Source organism: Lynx canadensis, chromosome A1 (assembly GCF_007474595.2).
Source record: "Lynx canadensis isolate LIC74 chromosome A1, mLynCan4.pri.v2, whole genome shotgun sequence".
In the NCBI taxonomy this organism is placed as follows: domain Eukaryota; kingdom Metazoa; phylum Chordata; class Mammalia; order Carnivora; family Felidae; genus Lynx; species Lynx canadensis.
Genome location: NC_044303.2, coordinates 206,932,092 through 206,958,380, shown reverse-complemented (window position 1 = coordinate 206,958,380; position 26,289 = coordinate 206,932,092). Strand labels below are relative to the sequence as shown.

The 26,289-nt window shown below is 38.0% G+C and overlaps 1 protein-coding gene across 1 annotated transcript in view; it reads left to right on the top strand.

Annotated features, from left to right (window-relative positions):
* The window catches only part of C7 (complement C7), a 56,987-nt gene that overhangs the window by 5,054 nt on the left and 25,644 nt on the right, over positions 1-26,289 (top strand). Inside the window, exons 3-9 of the mRNA XM_030330679.1 lie at positions 1,346-1,421; positions 6,870-7,011; positions 9,416-9,563; positions 10,627-10,765; positions 19,021-19,191; positions 21,663-21,906; positions 24,037-24,147. Of these exons, the coding sequence (XP_030186539.1) occupies positions 1,346-1,421; positions 6,870-7,011; positions 9,416-9,563; positions 10,627-10,765; positions 19,021-19,191; positions 21,663-21,906; positions 24,037-24,147 (1,031 nt within the window). The remainder of the gene's footprint in view (positions 1-1,345; positions 1,422-6,869; positions 7,012-9,415; positions 9,564-10,626; positions 10,766-19,020; positions 19,192-21,662; positions 21,907-24,036; positions 24,148-26,289) is intronic.

Below are 26,289 nucleotides of genomic sequence, written 5' to 3'. Positions count from 1 at the left end.
CACTGTCAGTTTGATGGGATAGGACCAGGTCAGTTCACGTTTTCAAACTATCAGAATATGTGTCAGGGGCTGTGCTAGTGACTGGGGACACAAAGGGGGCCAAGTGTCTGAGAGTCCACTGGGTGATACAGATCTTGAAACAGTTGATGTCAATATAAATGTGCTAGGCCTCTGGGAGAGGGCTGCATGGGATACTGTGGGAGCACAGAGAGATGAGACCAAGCTGGCTTCCCTTCCTAAACCTCAGTGTTTGGGGAAGGTCTCTGCCTGTCCCTGGGGCACAACATAGAACAATAGCAAGTTCCGATTGTTTAAGGGTCAAAAACAGTGAGGCATTTGGATCATTGGCGCCATGTCAAGACTACAAGTTAGCAAGTTTGGCTTGAAAAAAAGCATGAGAGGCACATGCACTTCAGATCAAACTTCTTACTTTCAGGATCACCTCACAGGCTTAAGATAAGCACAAATCACCTTGACTGAAGGTGTCCCAAGGCTAGGAATCTGCTCAAAACCCAGAAATCAGGATTCTGATTTCCTTTACCCCTTGTAAAATATGCTTTAAGTTAGACTTCCTTAATCGCTGAGGATGAAGTCATGATATGCTCTCTACAAAGCTGGAGTTAAGCATCACACAACAGATTCTCCATTCTTCATGTATTTTAATGGAGCGGAATTGTTTAAGCTCAAATGGACGCTACTTGGATGTGTTCTTGAGGAGTAGCCTAAATGCACAGGGGGAATATTTAAAAATCAATTTCTGTCCATTTCATCTTTGCCAGTTCTTAGTTTTTCTCTTCTGATAGGGTCTTTTTAGAGCCTTTTGTCTTCCACTTAAGAGTTTCTGTTATAACTCTTCAGTTCATTATTCAGAATCCTTTCAAAGACCGTATACCTTCCTGCCACAAGTTCTCACTTACCCTTCCAACCCTTCCAACTGTGAACACTCCTTTATCTATATTTCCATAACACATTATACTGTATACATTTTTGTTATGAAATTGATCAAAGTAGGTACATTGCATTATGGATCATGTTTGTATTATTATATTATAATTATTTGTTTACATATGTGTCTTTGTCCTCTCCTCTATCAATGGTCAGTGATCTCTCTGTTATTGTATCTACAACTTTAGTATCTAAATAGTGCCTGGTACATTATAGATGCTTGATAAACGTTAATCTTGAGAAAAGTTGGTTCCTTCCACATGTATTTTTATAGATCTTGGGATACTTTTGATGTCTCTTAAAAAATTGTAAAGCAATTATTTTTTTTGAAATATTTTTGACTATTCTTTGTGCCCCTCCCCCCCATTATCTTTCTACCTGATTTATCATAATTTGGCAGTGCTTCCTCTCCAGTCAATTGCCAGTGGGATTCCTATGCCCTGTGGTCAGAATGCAGTGGTTGTACCAAGACTCAGGTAGGACCATACAAAACTTTGTATTTATTGTCTCCTATGCAGAAATAGCTTACCTATGGACAAAATGAAATTAGCTTTTGAACGTTATTTTTTATGTTGAAAATATAATTGGTAGTTTTAAAGGGAGAAAAGTATGACTCTAGTGATTAATAATGTAATAAAGTAATTTCTGTGTTTCCTATTTTTCTTGCAGGACTTTTCTAAATCTTACATTTGAGCCTAGAAATATACACAGGGTATAGCAATTCACTAACTCTTTAACTAGAGAACTCTTTAATTAGAGGAATAGAGTAGCATGAAATGAAGATAGTAGGTAATTCAAAATCTGTTTCATATTTACTGGGTTCAACTTTTCTTCTTATTTGAAAGGAACACTAACGAGTAGCAAAACTTTGTTTTACCTAATGAGCTGAATGATCATGAAAAATGAAACATTTGCACCTTTTTAAAAAATATTTTATATTTAAGTAATCTCTATACCCAAGGTGGAGCTCGAACCCACAACCCCAAGATTAAGAATCACCTGTTCTAGGGGCGCCTGGGTGGCGCAGTCGGTTAAGCGTCCGACTTCAGCCAGGTCACGATCTCGCGGTCCGTGAGTTCGAGCCCCGCGTCGGGTTCTGTGCTGATGGCTCAGAGCCTGGAGCCTGTTTCCGATTCTGTGTCTCCCTCTCTCTCTGCCCCTCCCCCGTTCATGCTCTGTCTCTCTCTTTCCCAAAAATAAAACGTTGAAAAAAAAAATTTAAGAATCACCTGTTCTACTGACTGAGCCAGGCAGGTGTCCCTGTATTTTTAAACTTTTTAAACTTTAATTTCTGAGTAATACAAATAAAATACTGGACTTGATCTGGAGATTATAAAGTACTTCTAAAAGTGTTTTTTTTTTTCCTTATAAGTTATTCATTGGAGGAAACAGGAAGGTCTAAATAAAGAAAACACTATTTACAATTTTACCATTTAAAAGAAACCGGGGTGTCTGGATGGCTCAGTTGGTTAAGCGCCTGACTCCTAATCTCAGCTCAGGTTATGATCTCAGGGTCCTGAGTTCAAGTCCTGCGTTGGGCTCCACACTGGGTATGAAGCCCACTTTAAAAAAAAAAAAAAAAGCATGAGATTTTAGAGGTGCCTGGGTGGCTCAGTTGGTTAAGTGTCCGACTTCAGCTCAGGTCATGATCTCACAGTTCATGAGTTTGAGCCCCGCAATGGGCACATGTCTGTGTTGACAGCTCGGAACCTGCAGCCTGCTTCACATTCTGTGTGTGTCTCTCTCTCTGATCCTCCCCCACTTATACTCTCTCTCTCTCTCTCTTTTTCTCTCTCTCAAAAATGAATAGGCATTAAGAAAAATTTTTTAAAAGAACCCAATATACCATCATTTTGGTATTTATTCTTTCAATTTATCTTCTTTCTCTATGTTTATAATTTTTTTTAAATTTTTTTTAACATTTATTTATTTTTGAGACAGAGAGAGACAGAGAGTGAACGGGGAGGGGCAGAGAGAGAGGGAGACACAGAATCTGAAACAGGCTCCAGGCTCTGAGCTGTCAGCACAGAGCCCGACGTGGGGCTTGAACTCACGGACTGTGAGATCATGACCTGAGCCGAAGTCGGATGCTTAACCAACCAAGCCACCCAGGCGCCCCTGTTTATAATTTTTAAAAATACAATTGTTTGATTAAAGTTTTATATTCTACTATTTAAAAATTTTTGTTTGTTTGTTTATTAAAACTTTTAGAGAGAGAGAGCACAAGCTGGGTAGAGACAGAGGGAGAGAGAGAATCTTACACAGGTTCCATGCTCAGTACCGAGCCCAATGTGGGGCTCAATCCTACGAGCCTGGGATCATGACCTGAGCCGAAATCAGGAGTAGGATGCTCAACCGACTGAACATGTAGACACCCCTTTATTTGTTTATTAAAAAAATTGCTTTTAAGGTAAACTCCATGCCACACGTGGGGCTCAAACTCATGACCCCGAGATCAAGAGTCATATGCTCCACAGACTAAGCCAGCCAGGTACCCCTATATTCTACTATTTTACCATGATACTCTCAGCGTGAATTTAAACAGCTGTATTATTTGCCGTTATATGAATATACCCATCTTATATATCCACTTTCATATTGTTTGAGATTTAGATTATCTACATTTTTGTTTGAGTGAAACTTGAGTGAATATTTTTGTACATAGAAATCTGTCCTCTTTTCTGATAATTTTCTTAGGACAACTTCCACAAATATAATGTTCATGTTAAAGATTCTAAATATTTGAATGAATAAGTGTTTTTATTGAGATATACTTAACACATAACATTTATATTAGTTTCAGGACTATAGCATGATTCTATAGTTGCAAAATATTTTAAAGGTGGTTCAGCTTGAATAAAAATGTGTATTTAAAAATCACTTTTTAATTCTTAAAATAACAGAACTGTATTACAGGAGATAATTTCTGTTTTATTTTTTTTATTTTATCAAAACAATTTTTTTAGATGTTTATTTTTGAGAGAGAGAGAGAGACAGAGCGCAAGCAGGGGAGGGGCAGGCTCCAAGCTGTCAGCACAGAGCCTGAGGAGGGGGTCGAACCCACAAATTGTGAGATCATGACCTGAGCTGAAGTTGGATGCTTAACCGACTGAGCCACCCAGGCGCCCTGATAATTTCTGTTTTGAAGCATCATCATAATCATCATTTTCATCAAACATTTAGTACCTACATGAGTGGTATTTACAAAACCAGTTACTCGAATGTGGAATTTGGCTTTGGGCAAATAGATGACTACTCTGAATACAGACAGGCAAATGGGTCCATGAATAACAAGGCAAAAATCAAATACTGACCACAGAAAACATTTTTATAATTTAAAAACAAGCTAAAAAAGAACACTAAATAGAAAGGGATGAGAGGTATTTTTCATATTAGTAATTTTTTTCTTTGCATGAAGGTCATCATGCAATGATTACATCCCTAGATGGTAACGACAACATTTTCATCCAGAGAGAGACAAGTGAAAATGGAAACTGGGTCATAAGATCAGAAGTTGTCAGGTGAGAATATGGCTGCTCACAGTGGGCAGCTGTCGAGGTCATCCTTGTATGTGGAGAGAGGGAAGCATTACTTAGATGAACAACACAATCTGTGCTTTAGAACTTCAGAAAAGGACAATTTAATAAGACACATTATGAGAGGCGTCTTCATCAATCAAATACAGAAACTAGGAACTTATGAAGGAACTGCACTGAGTTCTATTCCCCACTCATATTCCTCCATGGCTCCTCTGCTCAGATACAATGGAAGGTGCCAGCACCAGGCCCAGGTTGACACACAGCTGCTCAGAGATCAAACTGCATTACCGTGACCCTTTGTCCCAATGAGTCCCCACTTCTAACCCAGTTTAGGATGGGTGAAGAGATTCAACGTTGGTTTGTGATGAGGGATAGAAGCAAAAATGTTTTCGCATTTAGCCCAGAAGGCTGACCTATAGCCTGCGTAGTTCCGATAAGTATCAAATATGTGCTGGTTGCTGCATTCTTAGAGTCTCAAGACTGTTCATCTCACTTGTTAATATCAAGCTGAATGATAAGCATCGGAGAAATCCTGTGAAACTACTTTTAAGAGTAGAAATTTGAAAAAGACATTTATGATCTAATATTCCCTGCACGTCCCCTCCCCTTTGAGCACTTAATATAATAACCAGCATCTTCACACAGTAAAAGTGCAGCTCTTTCTCCCCACGGGCCCTGTCCCCGTGCTATAATAAAAGCACCTTTTTGCACCAAAAATGTCTCAAGAATTCTTTCTTTCTTTCTTTTTTTTTTACTTTTTCCTTTTTTCTTTTTCCTTTTTAATTTTTTTAATTTTTAATTTCTTTTTAATTTTGTTTTATCTTTTATTTTTTTAAATTTACATCCAAATTAGTTAGCATATAGTGTGACAATGATTTCAGAAGTAGATTCCTTAGCGCCCCTTACCCATTTAGCCCATCCCCCCTCCCACAAGCCCTCCCGTAGCCCTCAGTTTGTTCTCCATATTTATGAGTCTCTTCTGTTTTGTCCCCCTCCCTGTTTTTATATTATTTTTGTTTCCCTTCCCTTATGCTCATCTGTTTTGTCTCTTAAAGTCCTCATATGAGTGAAGTCATATGATTTTTGTCTTTCTCCGAGTGACTAATTTCACTTAGCATAATACCCTCTAGTTCCATCCATGTAGTTGCTCAAGAATTCTTTCTTGACCATTCGCTTCTGACCCCACATCAGTTTGTAGATCCAGTCTTCCCTGTTGATCTTTGCTCAAGGTTTAAATTCTCTGGAATGTCAGATTCTATTTTTTTTTTAAATGGGGAAAAGATGAGTACAGGAAGAGGCTTAAGTGATGCATCTTTGATTGCTGTTGTCAGGAAAAGGATTTTGTGGACCTTTCTTTTTGTTTAAGTGTTAGATATATGTGTTCACATTGATAAAATGAACTTTAGGATGACTTAGGTGTTTCTCGGTTGGCTTGATGATTTCCTCAATTTTCCCATACTTTCTCTCCCAGAGATTTTCCTTTGACATATTTCCCACTTCAGAGGTCAGTGATTTTTATTATCTAGTAAAATTCCGTTGCAGAGGTAGCTTCACCTTTGGATGACCGAGGTTTCTGTGCTGTAAATTTGACTTCCATATTAGCATCTTTCTCTCCAGATTTATTTTGCATTGCCTTCTTGAAGAAGGCTTAACATTCAGCTCAAATCAATTGCCACCATTTTTCTAAAGTTTTTTTTTCCTTTTTTTTAAGAGTTATTTTTTATTTTTTATTTTTTTGAGAGAGAGAATGAGAGTGCACCTGGGTACACATGAGCCAGGGAGGGGCAGAGGGAGAGAGAAAGAGAATCTCAAGCAGGCTCCTTGCCCAGTGCAGAGCACCACATGGGGCTCAGTCTCACGACTCTGAGATTATGACCTGAGCCCAAATCAAGAGTCGGCCCCTGAACCCACCTGAACCCAGGTACCCCTCTAAAGGTTTTTCTAACTTTACTTCTTAACCATTGTTCCCAGTATCCTTCCCGCCCTCTGACAAAATCCATTTCTCCTTTCTAGTTGACACACAGCATGAGCAGAAACATTAAATGTTCTATATCGTAACCTATTTGCTTATATGTCTACCCAGCTAACTCTTTCAAGTTGCTTTTTTTAAGAGCCACTGTTTTTATTACTATTATTTTTTTAATACTCAACCCTGAGAATAAATACATAGCTGGGAGAATGTCACAAATAATAATCCAAGTGTCACTTGTCACACACTCCAGGACAAGTAGGTCTGTGGGTTTATTGATTTGGGAGGTTTTACATCTGTGGAACACCAGAACAATTTCCTGAACGCTGTTTCTTCAATTGCATTAATTTCTCTCAGATTTGTTTCTCAGATAAAGGAAAGGAGATATCAGAAAGTACTACCTGTTCTGTGTTTAGACTCGCAGGCGGTCAATAGCTGTTTACGGACAGTATGGCGGCCATCCCTGTGTCGGAAATGCATTTGAAACACAATCGTGTGAACCTACCCGAGGATGTCCAACGGAAGAGGGATGTGGAGAGCGTTTCAGGTGTTTTTCAGGTATGTTTTCATAGGCTTGGCAGGCAGGGTGTAATTTCAAATGCTATTTGGTTAACTTGCTCAGTATGTGTTTGTTGACTTTTACTGAATGTGTTATCAGCCTTAAAATTAATTTCAGGCCAATATCAGTAGGATTTTTATTGGCATATTAATTACATACTCAGCTATCATTACTTAGAATGCAAGAGGAGGCATCTGGTAAGAAAGGTAAGGATACTCCTCACTTCTTTGAAAAGAAATATGGCTGTTGCCAGACCTAAACAGTTCTTGACATTGCATTGTTGGCGGAGATGTAGAGTGAGTCCGGTACACTGAGATTAGGCAAAAACAATGTTACTGCCCAAATTATCATTATGTTTACAAGAGAAGCAACTCTAATTAGCTAATCAAGGAGTAATACAGGTCACTCCTATACACAGGGTGATTGAAACACAATTTCAAGTTTTGGCATTGAGTATTATTTGACCTAGTGTTTATGTATCATTTGTGCAGTGAGGTTAATTCAACAACGTTTACCAAATATTCATTATTGTTACTATGTTCCAGATACAGTGGTAAGGATTGTGGATATACAAATGAAATGCTTAGCCTCTTCCCTGAAAAATATTAAAGTTTATGCACAGAATAGTTCATAATTAATCTCTGTATTAGAAGTGCTCCTCAACAAGACCTGTCAAACTCCTATTTTACTTTCAAAACCCAGATCAGGTGACTCCTCTTTTCAGAAGCATTCCTTAACTTCCCAACTGATACAGATAATTAACAAATCACTTCTCTGTGTTCCCTCCATACATTGTACTATCTGTAATCTGGAGAATTTACTGGCCTGGTTATCTCTCTTGGAGACAGTGAACTCCTTGAGGATATGGATTATATTGCTTTAATTTTTTAATGTTTATTTATTTTTGAGAAGAGAGAGACAGACAGAATGTGAGCAGGGAGGGGCTGAGAGAGGGGGAAACACGGAATCCGAAGCAGGCTCCAGGGTCCGAGATGTCAGCACAGAGCCTGACGCAGGGCTCAAACTCACAAACCACCAGATATGACCTGAGCCGAAGTCAGACACGTAACTGACTGAGCCACCCAGGTGCCCCTGTTGCTTTAATTTTTGCATCTGGAATACTTGGTACATAGTAGACTGTCCACAACATTGGATCGGATTGAGTGAGAGCATAGTGGGATGCATGCTATACCGTCAGGACAGTTGCATGCAATGCACACTATGAGGACACAGAGGAAGGACATGCACTATAGCCTGTGGAGGAGGGATGGTCTCTAAGAGGAGATGATGTTTAATTTGGTTCTTGAAGGACAGGTTGGTGACAGGTAGAGAAACCCTTCTAGTCTGAGGGAACCGTAAGTGCAAGGTCAGTGGAGATGACAGAAGCCTGGCCTTTTATTCATGCAGGTGTGACTGTCGCATCAGAAGCTGGTAGGAGAATGGCTGGAGATGATGCTGGGGAGGTAGGCAAGGGTTAGATCATCTGACACCCTCCAGTGCTTCCTTGGTTCCTGGGATGTATGTCTATCATAGCAATTACGTTATGCAATTACGCTGAATTATAATGATCTATGTCTTCATAGTCCTTTCTGTTAGCTTGTAAAGTATATGAAAAGCCCAGCATACCATTTTTATTTATATTTGTACCTAACACCTGGAAGAGTGTCTTGCACAGAGTATATGCTAAAGACGTGATGAGTGTTAACCTTTTGATCCAGTTTCTATGCTCTCAAAAGCTTACACATCAAATCACCAAAAGAAGCAGGGCTTTGACATCTTGGTCAGTGATGGCAAAAAATAAACTGAAAGTTGAAGGGCAGAATGTCAATCTATCTTCCCAGTGGTCGGCACTGTTTGATTCTGGAAGATTCAGACAAACTGCTTGGTTATGGGTGAGAGCCTGGAATTTGTTTGTTTTTTTTTTTTTTTTTAATATATGAAATTTATTGTCAAATTGGTTTCCGTACAACACCCAGTGCTCATCCCAAAAGGTGCCCTCCTCAATACCCATCACCCACCCTCCCCTCCCTCCCACCCCCCATCAACCCTCAGTTTTTTCTCAGTTTTTAACAGTCTCTTATGCTTTGGCTCGAGAGCCTGGAATTTGAATTCAGCTTCTATTTTCAATTTTGTGTCCAGCTGAGGTCAGAATCAGTTTTGTGTATTGTAATATGAGGACCCAAATAATCACCAGTCTTTTCCTGGACATCTTGAGGACTGATCTCAAATTCATATTAGAATATTAATACAATTTTGGGAATCAAAGGCAAAACCCTTTTGATCCCAGGTAGTTGTTCCCTTCTTCCCTCTTTTATTTATTTATTTATTTATTTATTTATTTATTTATTCATTCATTCATTCATTCATTCATTCATTCATTTATGGTGCTTATCTTGTGTACAGGCCAGTGCATCAGCAAATCTTTGGTTTGCAATGGGGATTCTGACTGTGAAGAGGATAGTGCTGATGAAGACAGATGTGAGGACTTAGAAAGCAGACCTTCGTGTGACCTTGATAAACCTCCTCCCAACATAGAACTTACTGGAAATGGGTAAGGTGCTGGCCAGTTTTCTGTGCATATTGATGGATAGTAGCTTTTCATTTTGTTTTGTTTTATTTTATGGTTTGGTAAGTCTGATAACAAATCACCTAATAGCTCAGCCTTTGGCTCAGAGCTCTTTGCCACATCCTGAAACATTTTTTCATTCATACCTGTATACTTGAAAATGTATGTGGTAAATGCAGAGTGTCCAATTGTCCCTAGACTGTCCTGCTTTTAGCGCTGGAGATCCTATGTCCAGGGACACCCCTCAGACCTGGGGAAACCTGGATAGCTGGTCACCCTATGGGAGAGAGGTAGAAATAGAGAGAGACAGAGGGAGAGAATTGATTCAATGACAGTGATGTGAGGCTCCTTATGAGAATGAAGAGACAATAGAGTAAGAACAGAGAAAGAAGAGAGAAAGTAACGTATTGGAATATTGAGGCTTGAAAAGTAATTGTCTGAACTGGCTGGGAACTTTCATTTTCAAGTGAAGTTGGGACAATCCCATGTTTGTCTTTCCAAAAAGAATTCTGAGGAATTTTGAGGGTCAGATCCAAGTTGAAGATTTCAAGACTTTAAAACTGTCTATTTTAGAGTGATAGAAGTGGCTTTTCTATCATAGTTTAAAATTCATTAACAGAAAAATGGTAAAATTACTCTAAAGAGTATACCATTCAGTATACTAAGAGGCAAATTAGTTGAAATTTGTTGTAGAAACTTCTTTCTCCTCAAGAGTCATCTTAATTGTATTGGTTTTATTTATAGATTCAACTCAAAACCAGCTGTTGCCATAAATACAAAAGGGCTATGTTTTCCAAACATGTTCTTAGGCTGAAGGATGTTGGATTTCTCCAGTTATTAGTTTTAGCTATTATACCACCCAGGGGAGGTTGGATAATATATGGTATGCATTAGGACATTGTTCTTTTTATTTGAGCTCTCTCAAAGAGATACTTCACTATATTTCAAAAATTTCTGGAAGTTCTTTTTCAGAAACTGCTATTTCTGATTTCTAACCATCTTTTCTTCCTTCCTTCCTCCTTTTTTTTTTTTTTTTTTTTTTAAACAGTTACAACGAACTCACTGGCCAGTTTAGGAACAAAGTCATTAATACTAAAAGTTTTGGTGGTCAATGCAGAAAGGTGTTTAGTGGGGATGGAAGAGATTTTTATAGACTGAGTGGAAATATCCTCTCCTATACATTCCAGGTACTTAATTTCATTGATTTAATTTATTTTTAATCTGTGAATTATTGCCAGAGGTCATTATTTATGTGATATTGATTTTTTGGTATTTGTTGAGAATTTGTGTACTAATATTTGATCAATTCTTATAAATGATTTATATGGGCTTAGAAAGAACACATATTCTTTAACTCTGGGGTACGGGGAAATGATACTTTAATTTGTCTCATTTAAGCTGAAATATTCTTTTGCCTCATTTTCAAGTCCATGGACCACATGGGCCCCAAATAGGATGGCCTGTTCCTGTACAGTGTCAAAGCTCAAGGCTCTGGCCATGACTGGTCATGATAATCTCTTTGCCACTGCCACAGTGTCAGCTCACTTAAAAATGCTTTTACTGTTAAATTGTAAACTATTTCATATATGCAAAACAGTGTAAGTAACATAAACATACAGTTTGAAGAAAACTAATTAGATGAATACTCATATATGCCAACCACGTACCTTAAGAAATAGAATATTGCCAATGACTTAAAGGCTCCCATCTACCCCTCTCTGGTCACATCCTCCCAACTCTGACAAACCACCATCTTCTGTTTTGTATTAACCACTTCTTCATTTTTCTGTATATGTTTATCTCATATGTATTTGTCCCTACATAAAAATTTGTGATTAGTTTTATCTATTTTTTGCCATTTATGTAAGTAAATCTTATAGTATATGTTCTTCTATGACTTTTTTCCCCCTCAAAAATCACAGTTTTGAAATTTATTCATGTTAATCTAGATGCCGTTTTTATTGCTGGTTCTACTTTTTTCTTATGAAATTGCCTTGCACATTCTTGTGCATGAGTTCCATGCAAATGAACTAGATTTTCTCTAGGGCATACACCTGGTACTTGGATTGCTGCCTTGCAGGTTATCATAGGTTACACTTTACTCAGTAAAGTTTCCAAAATGGATGTATCATCAATTAATACCCGATCTGCAATGTGGAAGGGTGCCCTGTGCTCCATATCCTTGTGAACGTCTGTATTGCTAGACTTTTGAATTTTCCTTAAGGTCTCAGGGTCTTCTTTCCAGGCTTCTGCTTCTTGCAAGCTGTTTCTGTCACACATGCCTAACCTCATTCTATTCCATGATTTCAACACAAAATCCACTCACACAAAAAACAGTTATGGCTTTAGGGGGAGAATCCTGAACATTGGAAGGGGATATTCTGTTGGAGTAGTGCCAACACATTCCACAAAAATGGTGGACATCCTCTGTCTTAAAACATCTGTCCTTAGAGTGCCAGTAGGGGAGAGGGGCAGAGGGAGAAAGAATCTTAAGCAGGCTCCATGCTCAGCATGGAGCCCAATGCAGTGCTCGATCCCATGACCCTGGGATCATGATCTGAGCCGAAATCAAGAGTTGGATGCTCATTTAACTGAGCTGCTCAGGCATCCAAAACATCTGTCTTTCTAGAACCTCAACAGATCAAGATTTCTGGTCTCATCTCATTTTGGCATCTTGTTCTCTTCTTCCAGGATCTCCTCTCTCATTTCTTTCCTCCCTTCTTCCCAGAATTCTAAAAATTTCCAGTTCAGTGCTTCTTATCTCTTAGTCCCGAATTTGTAAACTAAAACTATTGGGATGTTCAGCTAGAAGGGCTTTTAGTTTACCAAAATAAACCCCCTTCAGAATGCAATTTTGATTATAAACAGCAAACAGCATCATCCTCTGACTTACAACAGAATAAGTTATATTTAAGAGTTATTGTATCATGAAAATGGAAAGTGAAACTGATCTGAAAAATAATGATAGGTACCAATTTTTGATTACCTACTCTGGCATCTGTACTGTTTTAGGCAATTTGTATAGGTTTAATCCTCATAACATCTTTGGAAGGTAAGTAATATTTTACTATTGTATATATGTAGAAATTGAGGCTCAGAGGACTCCAGCTGACTTGCTCTAAATCACCAAATTAGTAAGTAGTACAGCTTGGATCCAGCCTGTCAGACCTCACAGCCCTTTGTTTTTCTAGTATGTTTCACTCTCCCAGTATCTTATATTTAACTGCTTTTTCAACTCTAAATTCTATACGGTGTATAATATGTATTGTAATTTAACCATTGGCCAGAAGGAAGAATGTGACATAGGCATATGTAGAAATTTTTTGCCTCCTATTCCTAGGAGGATGGGTTGATAATTCTTCATAATTATAAGAGGGATAATTGCATATATATTTTTGGATCAAATTTAGAATGTTACAGAGCAGAGAAAATAATGAGAGAATTTCTGACATAGTTGGAGGATAGACATGCTGGAAGTCTGCAGTCTCTGAAGAAGAGAAATAATTTAATAACAGCATAGTCCTGACATTCATTTCCCTCAGCATGGCTTGGTTTTTGGATTGACATCTGAAATGCCTTTCCAGTCACTGAATTTGAAGGAGTTTGTCAGAGTTAGAGGGAAATTATAGAGATGTTTTGAGGATCCAGCCTGAGGGAAGTGAGATGGAAGCAATGAGTCAGTCCCTGAAGTGCTAACCCCATGTGGATATGCAGGTGGTAAGTGTCTTCCACAGGCAGATAGACCTGAGGCCACTGGGTGTTCAGCTACCTCTGAGTGGAAGACGACTTCTGACTTGTCGGAACATAAACATTAGTAAGTAAACACAGAACAGAATCAGTTAATTTCTCTTGTGATCTCTGTTTCACTTTTGAGCATTGTAGTTTATCCAGGGCAAACCTGGTCTCTTGTTGACTAAGCCACTTTCTTTGATGCCATGCACTTTCTCTATCTCCTCATATTTTTCATCCCACGAGGAAGCCTTTGACACACAAGCACATTCCTGCTCCATGGTCGCTTTGGAAGGTGCCCCTCCTGTAGTTGTCTGGGAGGCTGCCGAAAGACTTTTTGTTCATTGTCAACTTGGAATGAGTCACAGATGGGAGTAAAAATTGGGGTAGAGAAAATGAATTGCTTCTTGGATCCTCCTGTATTTAGTTTTGAATGCACTTCATTATATTTTGGGAAAAGAGATACTAGTGTATATCAAATAAGAATCACAAAATTATATTCTAACGTTATTTTAACTAATGATTAATGATCTGATCCTCTGCTTCCTCTGTTGGTCTGAATCTAGATATCTGAGATTTCTTTTTTTTTAGTTTTTAATTTTATTTATTTATTTTGAGAGAGATAGAGAGATACAGATGGGGGAGGGGACAGAGAAAGGGAGAGAGAGAATCCCAGGCAGGTTCCCTGCTGTCAGCACAGAGTCCGATGTGGGGCTCCATCCCACAAACTGCGAGACCACGACTTGAGCTGAAACCAAGAGTTGGATGCTCAGCCGACTGAGCCACTGAGGCATCCCTGGATATCGGAGATTTCTAAATCTACCTTTTAAACCAGGAATAATTTAAATGATGATCAAAAAATAGCTCACATACATTATATACTGTCCACTGTTTCAAGTGCTTAATGGATCTTCTTTTCTTTATAATAACCTAAAAAAAGTAGGCACTATCATCTCTATTTTACAGTTGAGGAAACTGAAAGAAACAATGCTGAATGATTTACCCACAATCATAGAGGTAATAGATAACAAACATGGATTCTGAACCCAAGAGTGTCTCCAGAACCCTTGTAACACACTATACATAAGTGGGGTTGGAATATATGTGAGTTTGATATATACGGAATGAAACCGTAGAGAGAGAAAAATGGAAGCTGTGGGAGAGGGAATGAATAATGAATTTAATAAGTCCTTAGAAGAGGTGGGAAGGAATGCAATACAGAGAAGAGACAGAGAAGTTAGCTTTATTATTTTTGTTTGTTTGTTTGTTTTTGGAGGATAACTCAGTTTTTTAAAAAAAATATTATTTATTGTCAAGTTGGCTAACATACAGTGTATACAATGTGCTCTTGGTTTTGGGGGTAGGTTTCTGTGATTTATCACTTATATACAACACCCAGTGCTCATCCCAACAAGTGCCCTCCTCAATGTCCATCACCCATTTTCCCCTCTCCTTTGCCCCTCCGCCATCAACCCTCAGTTTTTTCTCTGTATTTAAGAGTCTCTTATGGTTTGCTTCCCTCTCTGTTTGAAACTATTTTTTCCCCTTCCCTTCTCCCGTGGTCTTCTGTTAAGTTTCCCAAGTTCCACATGTGAGTGAAAACATATGATATCTGTCTTTCTCTGACTGACTTATTTCACTTAGCATAATATCCTCCAGTTCCATCCATGTTGTTGCAAATGGGAGGATTTCATTCTTTCTCATTGGCAAGTAGTATTCCATTGTATATATAAACCACATCTTCTTTATCCATTCATCAGTTGATGAACATTTGGACTCTTTCCATAATTTGGCTAATGTTGAAAGTGCTGCTATAAACATTGGGGTAAATGTGCCCTATGAATCAGCACTCCTGTATCCTTTGAATAAATTCCTAGTAGTGCTATTGTTGGGTCGTAGGGCAGTTCTATTTTAAATTTTTTTGAAGAATCTCCAGACTGTTTTCCAGAGTGACTGCACCAGTTTGCATTCCCACTAACAGTGCAAGATGGTTCCTGTTTCTCCACATCCTTGCCAACATCTGTTGTTTCCTGAGTTGTTAATTTTAGCCGTTCTGACCAGTGTGAGGTGGTATCTCAGTGTGGTTTTGATTTGTATTTCCCTGATGATGAGTGATGTTGAGCATTTTTTCATGTGTCTGTTGCCATCTGGATGTCTTCTTTGGCAAAGTGCCCATTTGTGTCTTCTGCCCATTTCTTCACTGGGTTATTCATTTTCTGAGTGTTGAGTTTGAGAAGTTCTTTATAGACTTTGGATACTAACTCTTTATCTGATATGTCATTTGCAAATATCTTTTCCCATTCTGTCGGTTGCCTTTTAGTTTTGTTGATTGTTTCCTTTACAGTGTAGAAGCTTTTTAGCTTGATGAGGTCAAATAGTTCATTTTTGCTTTTATTTCCCTTGCCTTAGAAGATGTGTTGAGCAACAAATTGCCGCAGCTGAGGTCAAAGAGGTTGTTGTCTGGTTTCTTTTCTAGGGTTTTGATGGTTTCCTGTCTCACATTTAGGTCTTTCATCCATTTTGAGTTTATTTTTGTGTATGGTGTAAGAAAGTGGTCCAGTTTCATTCTTCTGCATGTTGCTGTCCCGTTCTCCCAGCACCATTTACTAAAGAGACTGTTTTTTTTCCTATCGGATACTCTTTCCTGCTTTGTCAAAGATTAGTTAGCCATACATTTGTGGGTCCAATTCTGGATTCTCTGTTCTATTCCGTTGGTTTACGTATCGGTTTTTGTGCCAATACCTTACTGTCTTGATGATTTCAGCTTTGTAGTAGAGGCTAAAGTCTGAAATTGTGATTACTCCTGCTTTGGTTTCCTTTTTCAACATTACTTTGGCTATTTGGGGTCTTTTGTGGTTCCATACAAATTTTAGGACTGTTTGTTATAGCTTTGGGAAGAATGCTGGTGCAATTTCGATTGGGATTGCATGGAATGTGTAGATTTCTTTGGATAGTAGTGACATTTTAGCAATATTTGTTCTTCCAATCCATGAGCATGGAATGTTTTTCCATTTCTTTATATCTTCTTCAATTTCCTTCATAAGTTTTCTATAGCTTTCAGCATACAGATATTTAAACAACTTTGGCTAAGTTTATTCCTATTTTATGGTTCTTGTGCAATTGTAAATGGGATCAATCAGAGAAGTTAGCTTTAGATGGAGGAGGGACACCTGTGGAAGAAAGGAAGAGGAGAAATGTAAATATGTTTGTCGATTTGTTAGCCAGAAATTTAGGAATCCTCTGTCTGGTAATGGGAATGTTTGTAAAGAAAGAGGTTAAGGTCATTTTCTGAAAGTGAGGAAAGTGGTTCTAAGATTGGGGAATTGAGGTAGGGGTTGAACTTTTGAAATAGGTACTGTAGAAAATGGGAAAGAAAGAGAACGGACTAAAGAAATATAGGGCTGCTGGATTGCATTGAGGGTTCCCCTGAGATCAGAAATCATGAATGGACTTACAGTGGTACCCATCTATAGCTGTGTGATTTTTCTATTGTAGTGCTAAGTAGCTTGGCTGTGAGCATTGAACCAGGTTGGAATTCTGCCTGGCAAGCATGATGCCAGGGTCTATCTAGGCGAGGATGTTAAGTTCATTGATGAGAAACTGTTGAAGTCATGAACCATGAAGGCAATCCGAAAAAGAAAGAAGTGAAAAAAATGAAGGTGCTGATAGGGAGAGAGAAAGGAAACTAAGTTGAAGAACTTGTTTCTACGAAGTTGAATAATTGCTCTGGTGATGATAGTATGAGAGTCAAAAGAGTATAGGTGGCAGACTGTAGGATGTTTGAGTTTGTGATTTTAGAGGAAGGATCAGTCTGAGAGAATTCAGGATTCAAAATTAGATGGGAAAGAGAGTATCAATTCAGGGTCATTTAAGAAAATCACATTAGCTTGAAGAAGATGACTTGGCAGCCATATGTAGAGCAGACGAGAGTGAGGAGGTGCTGAACTAAATCATCTAAGAGGCTTATTTGCATGAATCGAGTATTTGAATTGTAGATCTGAAGAGGGAAAATAGGTTTTCTTTCTTTCTTTTTTTTTTTTTTTACATCAAAAGGAAGATAGATAACTTCTCTTTCTTAAGAGAGAGAGAGAAAAAAATTAAATTGTGTGCCTATCTAAAACCTAATAGGACCAAAACAGTATCTAGTGGCTGCAGAAATCTCTAATAGCATTCTTATTAACGTCTTCTTTGTAGTCAATAATAATACATATATTCTCCATCTCAGCTTTGACCTAAACTTATGCATTTGACTTTGAAATAGATCCATTTCATAATTTAATGAAAATAATGCCCTAATAAAAGATATGAATAAATCTATCTTTTCGTATCTTGTGGTGTGTTCTTAACATTCATGCATAATTTTGAACATGGGCAATGATAAAAGTAATAGAATATTTTCTGGCATTTTCCTGATGAATTTCTTTCTAGTCTTTTTTTTTTTTTTTTTGACTGGGGAATATACTTGCATTGATGTAATTAACGGAATTATCACATTTATAACAGTTTCTCATTTAACATGAGTATTTCTCTTCATAGGCATCATTTAAAATGACTGCATAATAGTCTGTCATTTTCTTTCCTTTTAGGTTTGTGTTTAAAGTATATCATACCCATCATTTTAATTTTCCATGTGCTTTTTTATACTTCGATCTCAAACACAGATGTGTAGGGATATATGCTAACAACACAAATGCTCGTGGAAACACAGTTACTGATTTGACTATTTTATATGGAGCAGATACTGTGAGAGGGAGTCCTCATGTGTGTCTTGTTTTATTCTCGCGGTGATTGGCATTTGTCAGCAAATTAATTGCCTATGACTTTTAAAAATTCCAAGATTTTTGTGTCAAGATTCAGATTTATCTCCTTTCTTGAAAACAGATCACCTGTCAGTGCTAGAACCTGTAGTTACACGTGGTAACTGTATGATGGATTCCTGCATTGGTACCCCTTTTCTACAGTGCGTGTGTTCACTTCATCACCCTGCCTTCCCCTGGATGCCTCCAACATTTATATTACTTGCCAGCCCCCTGTAGGCATTTTATTTTGACACTTGATCTAGGATAAAGTAAGGGATAAATAAATGATTATCTTCTTCATCAGTGCTGGAGCTGTCATGACTCTGTTAGCCACATGTGACTATCCTGTTGCCTGCTTCAAAATTCTTGTGGGATGGCCTTTTCTTCTACTATCTATCACAGAAAAAAAATCCAGTTTCAGCATTAATTAGAAAGTTATAGCTACTACTGGATCACATAGAACATTCCCAAAGTCCAAAAGATCTACATTCTTCAGATCACCGATTTACATTTCTTTTCCCTTTTATTAGATGAAAAATCAAGAGCCAAGTGCTTTTCAGTTCTCTGTTAGTATGGTTTTGTTAATTTTCTGACTTCTGGCCTAGATGTTGACATTAAACAAAATGGGAGATGTTTGCACACAAATGTATTCTGTGAATCACTTGGGATTACCATTACTGAGACCATGTCTCCTGCTTAACAAAGAATAATTATAGAATGGACTCTATTCCTTATATTTATATGGGCCTGGTCACAATGAGAGCCACAGTTGTTTTGTATCAATGAAGGGCTTTCTTTTTTTGGAGAGGATTGTGTAAAGAAAGTATTCACGTGAAAGGATCCATGGCAAAAGATTTTGGGTTATACCCAAGGCCTTGATTTAGTCACCACAAAACTTTTCATTTTCTTTATAGGTGAAGATAAATAATGATTTTAATTATGAATTTTACAACAGTAGCTGGTCTTATGTGAAACATACTTCAGCAGAATATACATCATCTAGTAGGAAACGCTCCTTTTTTAGATCTTCAGCATCTTCTTCGTATAGTCATATTTCACATAACAATGAAATCCAAAAGCAAAAGGTTAGTATGAAACATGAGTTAACTTTTCCATATTTTACTGCTTACGTATTTCTAACATTAACAAAAGTGTATTTACCAAAAGGATCAGCTTTCATTTTTAAATTAGGGTAGTAGTATCTTCTTCAAAGAGACAATGTAATATATTTCCTTAAGAGGTAACATTGTATCTTGTCAATTCTCTTGGATAATATATCTATTAATACTTTGTCTTCTTTCTTTTTTCTTTCTTTCTTTTTTCCTTCCTCCCTTCCTTCCTCTCTTTCTTTCTTTCTTTCTTTCTTTCTTTCTTTCTTTCTTTCTTTCTTTCTTTCTTTCTTTCTTTCTTTCCTCTATGACTAACCTGGGGCTGAAACTCACGACCTCAAGGTTAAGAGTTTCATGCTCCACTGACTGAGCCAGCCAGGCGCCCCTATACTTTGTTTTTCTTATTAAAGTATTTGTTCTTATTTGAAAATCTTAAAAAAGCATTACTATCAAATCTACTAGTTAAAATTTTCTTAAATTTCTAATTTGTGATTACTATACATGATTATATGTGTTATAGAATTGAAAAAATCCTGTTAATATATGTTTTCTAAACAGTAATGCTAGAATCTTTCTTAGAAGGTGCATAGAACTAAAAGATTTTAAAATACTTTGTTACTTTTGAGATACCACATTTAAAAAATGTTATTTATTTATTTATTTTGAGAGAGAGAGAGAGAGAGAGAATGCGTGTGAGGGCACGGGGGTAAGAGGAGGGGCAGAGAGAGAGAATCTCAAGCAGGGTAAGTGCTGTCAGCACAAAACTGGATGTGGGGCTTGATCTCTCTAACTGTGAGATCATGACCTGAGCTGAAATCATGAGTTGGACGCGTAAGTGACTGGGCCACCTAGGTGCCCTGAGATACCAAAATTTTTATCTGAGGAAGTTAAAAAACTTATTTTTAGATAGTTTGTTGTTTTGAGATACTAAAATTTTTTCTTGGGCAATCTGAACAGTTGAGATGACTTGTACTAATTGATGTATACCTACTGCTGATGAATTTTCACGTTGACCATCATTCAAAATCTGCATACTTCATCTCATTCTTGAAGTCAGTAACTTGATTAATAAATCACAGGGAGGTATAAAGGAATATTGATTTTGTTTGTTTTATGACTAAGAAGCTGACTATGGGAATAAGAATTGTATAAACATTTATTGTATTTGTATTATGTTCACAGAAATGAGGATTTGATATAAGGTAGATCTGTCTTGGACATCATTAAAAGATGCTTAGGAAGTGTTTCAAAGACCTCGTATCCACTACTGGGTATTTACCCAAAGAATACAAACACTAATTCGAAAAGATAGATGCACACCTATGTTTATTGCAACATTATTTACAATAGCCAAATTATGGAAGCAACCCAAGTGTCCATTGATAGATGAATGGGTAAAGAGGGTATATTATATATATACAATGGAATATTACTCAGGCATAAGGAAGAATGAAATCTTGCCATTTGCAACAACATGGATGGATCAAGAGAGTATAATGTTTAGTGAAATAAGTCATTCAGAGAAAGACAAATACCATATTATTTTACTCACATGTGGAATTTAAGAAAACAAACAACAGGGGCGCCTGGGTGGCTCGGTCGGTTAAGCGTCCGACTTCGGCTCAGGTCATGATCTCATGGTCCATGAGTTCGAGCCCCGCGTCAGGCTCTGTGCTGACTGCTCAGAGCCTGGAGCCTGTTTCAGATTCTGTGTATCCCTCTCTCTCTGCCCCTCCCCTGTTCATGCTCTGTCTCTCTCTGTCTCAAAAATAAATAAACATTTAAAAAAATTAAAAAAAAAAGAAGAAAACAAACAACAATGAAAAGAGACAAACCAAAAAACCAGACTCTTAAATATAGAGAACAAACTGATGGTTATCAGAAGGGAGGCAGGTGGGGGGGTTGGGTGAAACAGGTGATGGGGATTAAGGAGTGCACTTGTGATGAGCACCAGGTGGCATATGGAATTGTTGAATCACTGTATTGTACACCTGCAACTAATATAAGATAGTATGTAAATTACACTAAAATTTAAAAAAAAGCCTCATTATAAAGTGAGGAACCATAGTATGAGATATAAATTATATGTTCACCTTACCTATAAGTCATTGTCAATGTATACTCCTTAGGGACACATTATTTTATACACCGATTTGTGAGCTTGTTTAGTAGGGAATGAAGATGATGCTTTTTTTCTAGTTGAGATTTTAAAGGCCATATATGTAAGAAATTACATATCACTCAGATATTCCTATTTGGCATTCCAAAAACTCTTTAGATTGCTTCAGGTGAGTGAGCCCAGAAAAGACCTCATCATGCATCAAAAATAAAAATTCATATAGTTTGGGTTGGAGGTGGCAGTTGATGGAGACATTGAACAGGAAAGTAATTTCACTGACTTTTTATCTTCAAACTAAAACTCCTTTTATTCTTTCTTCTTCCCATAGAGTCATCAATTGTTGGTTGTCCAGAACACTGTGGAAGTGGCTCAGTTTATCAATAACAATCCAGAATTTTTACAACTTGCTGAGCCCTTCTGGAAGGAACTCTCCTACCTTCCCTCTCTGTATGACTACGGTGCCTACCGAAGATTAATCGACCAGTATGGGACACATTATCTGCAGTCTGGGTCCTTAGGAGGAGAGTACAAAATTCTATTTTATGTGGACCCAGAAAAAATCAAAGAAAGCGGTAGAGTATTAAAAAAATTTATTAACTACAAGCATTGCAGGAATTTTAATGGGGGAAATAACATGTAGTTAGCCTAAACTTTTAGAGATTTAAAGTATGACAAATAGAGATTAAATTGCAAAGGAATCCAAAGTGGTGTGAATCCATTATAATCTACTCAAACTCTTCAAACTGCCTACTCTTTTGGCTAGTACCCTGAAATGTGAGATAACCATCATCATTACTGGCTGTCTCCAGGAGGTATTGATTGGATTTTTAGAATACTTTTTAATGTTTTCCATTTCTCAGCTTAAGTAATATTCTTTGAGGAAAAGCTAATAAGGTATTATATTTCAGAAATCAAAATGTTTTAAAGAAGTATTTTATTTACCTCTGTTCGTTGCCACTCACATTCCTTTAAAAAAAACCTGCTCTGGATATCACAAGTTTGCTTACTACCTAATTCTTATGGCTTGAATTTATTGGATGCCTTTCTTACAAGAGGCAAGTTACATGTTAGCAATGATCCTCACTGCTACCCAGAGAGATGGCCACTATAATTCCTGTCCCACAGACTGAGACATGGAGAGTCAGTGTTAGATAAGACTCACCCAAGGGCATATGGGTTGTAAGGAGGTCTAACTTGCTCCCAAGTCAGCTGAACTTTTTCCTTATGCTATGTTGTTGCTAGAATGGCCTGATTTTGGTTAGAATCAGTGCACACCACGGAGTTCATGATTTTTTTGACCCCATAGTAAGAGGACAGTCCTCACCATGTGTCCCAATGTGGGAGGGTAGAGGGTGGTGTCTTAGTGTCCATTCCTTCTCTCCAAAGACCTTTTGGCTGGTTTACTAATATTCCAAGTCAAACCTACTTCTTCCCAACTTTGTCCTTCAGCTGATGTCCACACTTCCTTCTCCATTCCAAATCACCTCTTAGGGGTCTTTCTCTTCAGTCAAGGCTCCCTTACAACCTTGGAGGAGAGTAACACTTACTACATGAGATTCAGAGGAAATCTTGTAACCTTCCCTTGGGGGTGAATTACAATATTTTTCTATGTTTCCATTGGCTTTTTCCCCCCAATGGGCTTAGTTTTTTTGTTACCAGTTAAGATTTAACTAGAATTTGAACTTTTCTAACTTCCCTGGTTGGAAATGATGTATAAGCACAAGTTTTTTTGTAGCAATGACAGGGACAATATTTCTTTGGAAAATTAATCCAGCAAGTGGCTTGATCTAAACTTAGTTTCACTGCCTCCCAACCTTTGTTCCTTAGCACTTAAAGAAATGGGGGAGAATTTTATTAAAACTTTCCAATTTGGTCAAAGCATATTTTTTAAGTAAAAATTTTACTCTTGAGAAGTTTCTGTCCTTCCTAAAAGTTCTAACTGAAATATAATCAAAACTCCTGAGATGTAATAGATCCCCCCAATTATTCCTTAAGAAATATTGAGATTATTACAATACAGTTAGCAAAATTATATAAGAAATATATATTTCCACACTTATTATTTTCTATCCTTCTTTAAAAAATGCATTGGCAAAACTCCATTTGATAATGAGTAGAAATTGTTACATTCTGAGGTTATGAGTTATGGGAAGGAATTGTTAGAAACTAGAGATAGTAAACATATTAAAATCAAGAGATTGAGGCAGTAGACCTGAGGTTTTAGGAATTAATTACTATAGAATCAGAACCCAGCTTTTGGGGTTTCCAGTAGGTGGACTGGGACCATTACATGCCTACTTTTATCTGTTTGCTTCATACTTGAGAAGCTGACTGTATGTGGGTCAAAGATATCACTGTTCCGGGTGTTCCTTCCACTGTTTCATGTAGAAATCACCCCAGTCTCCTCTCTCTGATCCAAGATAATAGAAGCCAAAATTGCTGAATCATTTGAAAGTAAGTTTCAGACACATGATGCTTCATTCCTAAGTGTATGCATGTATGTGTTATTTTGTTTAACAACAAAAAACAAATATTCCTTTTTTTGACCCTTGATCCTCCTACAGCACTTGAAAATGTCCCTATCATATCACTCTTGATTAGATGGCCACAATAGTAGAGTATCCCTATCCTCCCACCTGGCTGCATCTCAAAAGACGTGTTTAACAAATGCAGAAATAAAACCTTTAAAACTTTTCCCTCAGGTCTTAGTTCAACAGATATAAAGACATGTACTTCATCAAGTTTCAAATTTTTGTATTCGTCATCAAAGGGCAAATGCAAGGAGCTGGAAGATGCCTTAAAATCAGATTCAGGTAAATAAGAAGGGGGCAATTTGCGTTACAAGCTTAATCTCCATCCCTCTCTCTTGTGGTTAATTCCTGGCCTCAAGGTCCTTTGAAATTTTAGCAGGTGTTCTATCTTGTGTTTTTAAAAATGTATTTGGTTGTTTTTGCCTCTGCTCTCTCTTTCATATGTCATGACAGTGAGACACTGCCATGGAAAGTTCACTGGGTATCTCCTGTGCACTGTAGATGTGTCCTCAGCATATACTACCTTTTCCACCTGCAGTGACAGTTGGCAATCCAGCCTAGAAAAAGGACACCAACAGGAGAGATTTAGTTCCACTCTGACATGGACGCTCAGATGCTGCTGCTGGTGGTGGTGGTGGTCGTGGTGATGGCAGAGGGAGTGGGGAAGGTGGTGCGCTATTCTTTGAGTGATTAGAAAGGAACTGGAAAAAAAAAAAAAAAAAACTGATTTAGAGTGTGTCTAGATGCCCTGTTAAGGAATTTGGATTTCATTCTGGTAACAAGGGGGTACCATTAAAGGATTTAGTACAGGAAGTGATTAAATGAAAGGTTACAAAGATAAAGTTGTAGAGAAAGAAGAGGGACTGAGAAGGGATAATCTGACAGGATAAGAATCAGCGAAGAGGTGCCTGGCTGTCTCAGTTTGGTAGAGCATGCAACTCTTGATCTCAGGGTCATGAGTTTGGGCAAAAAGCCTACTTTAAAAAAAAAAAAGAAGAACCAGAAAAGATCAGTAACATTAAAAATAAAGGAGAAAGAGAAGTCAATAAAGAGAAATTCTAGACAGAAGTTAAGTAAGAGAAGGGCTGGAGACTGTTTATTGAATTTGGTGATTACAACTTAACTTGCCTTACAGTGAACTTCTTAGTGTGGTAGCAATGGACTGAGCAGGTACTAGAGCTTAAATTCTCGGTGACAGCATAAATTGGGGCAAAGGTGAAGACTGACCCAGATGCCAGAGTTCTTCCTGAGGAATTGGGGATTCTTGGGATATTGGCAGATGACTGTAGGAAGGAGGAAGACAGAGGAGTGAAACCAGGTGTATTTACTCATTCACTTCCTTCATTCATCAGCTGTTTATGGAGCCTGTGGTACATGCAAGGATTTGTTCTAGGCACTGGGGTACAAGCAGTGACATGCTGGAGAAAATGCCTGTCTTCGTGGAGTTGGCATGACAGAGGAGGAGGACATGGTTTTTTTTTTTTTTGTTTTTTTAATTTTTTTTAAGTTTATTTATTTGAGAGAGAGAGGGGGATAGAGAGAGAGAATATTCATGAGCAGAGGAAGGGCAGAGAGAGAGGGAGAGAGAAAGAATCCCAATCCAACGCTGATGTGGGGCTCGAAATCACAAACTGTTAGGTCATGGCCTGAGCCGAAATCAAGAGTCGGACACCCAGCCGACTGAGCCACCCATGTGCCCCAGGAGGACATGCTTTTGAAAGAGATGGAAATATGGTGATCTGGAAATAGAGATGAGTGGGAGCTTTGGGAAAATAGAGACATCAGTTATCAGCTGGGCTGGCTACTGGAAGCTGCTCACTGATTTTATTTGATGTTGTGTTTAACGCACACATAGCACACATAGCTAGGTATTATTCATATTCTCATTATTCAGACAGGGACTCCGAGTGACAGAAAGATTGCCCACGATCACGTTTGGTAAGCGTCACACATGAGATTCAAAGGCATGATGTGTGGCTTCACAGTCTGGGCTCCTGATTGTCGCACCATGCTGCTTGTCTGGGGGAAGAGGGCCGGAGGGAGCAGAGAGCTCCCTGAGGTATGGAGAGAGAGGCTACAGGCTTAAAAATAAAATTAAAACGGATTTCTCAGAATCTGTAATTCATAAACAGGTGTGCCAGGGCAGGCGGTGATTTCTCCAAGTTTACTATGTGCGGGGATTACCCGGGAAGTTGTTAAGATGCTGGTTCCAAGGCTCTCCTCCCAGCTGTTCTCTTAGCGGGTGTTGAAGCTCAGAAATGTGTAGTCACTCCAGATGATTCGGCTCCGGGTAGCGGAGGGACTGAACTTAGTTGTGATAAGCTGCCTTAAAAGGGTGACTATGTGCATATCAAAACCGGAGCTAACAATGACAATGAGGACGCACTCCAGCAATTTGTCAAAAACACCGGGCTTTAATAATTT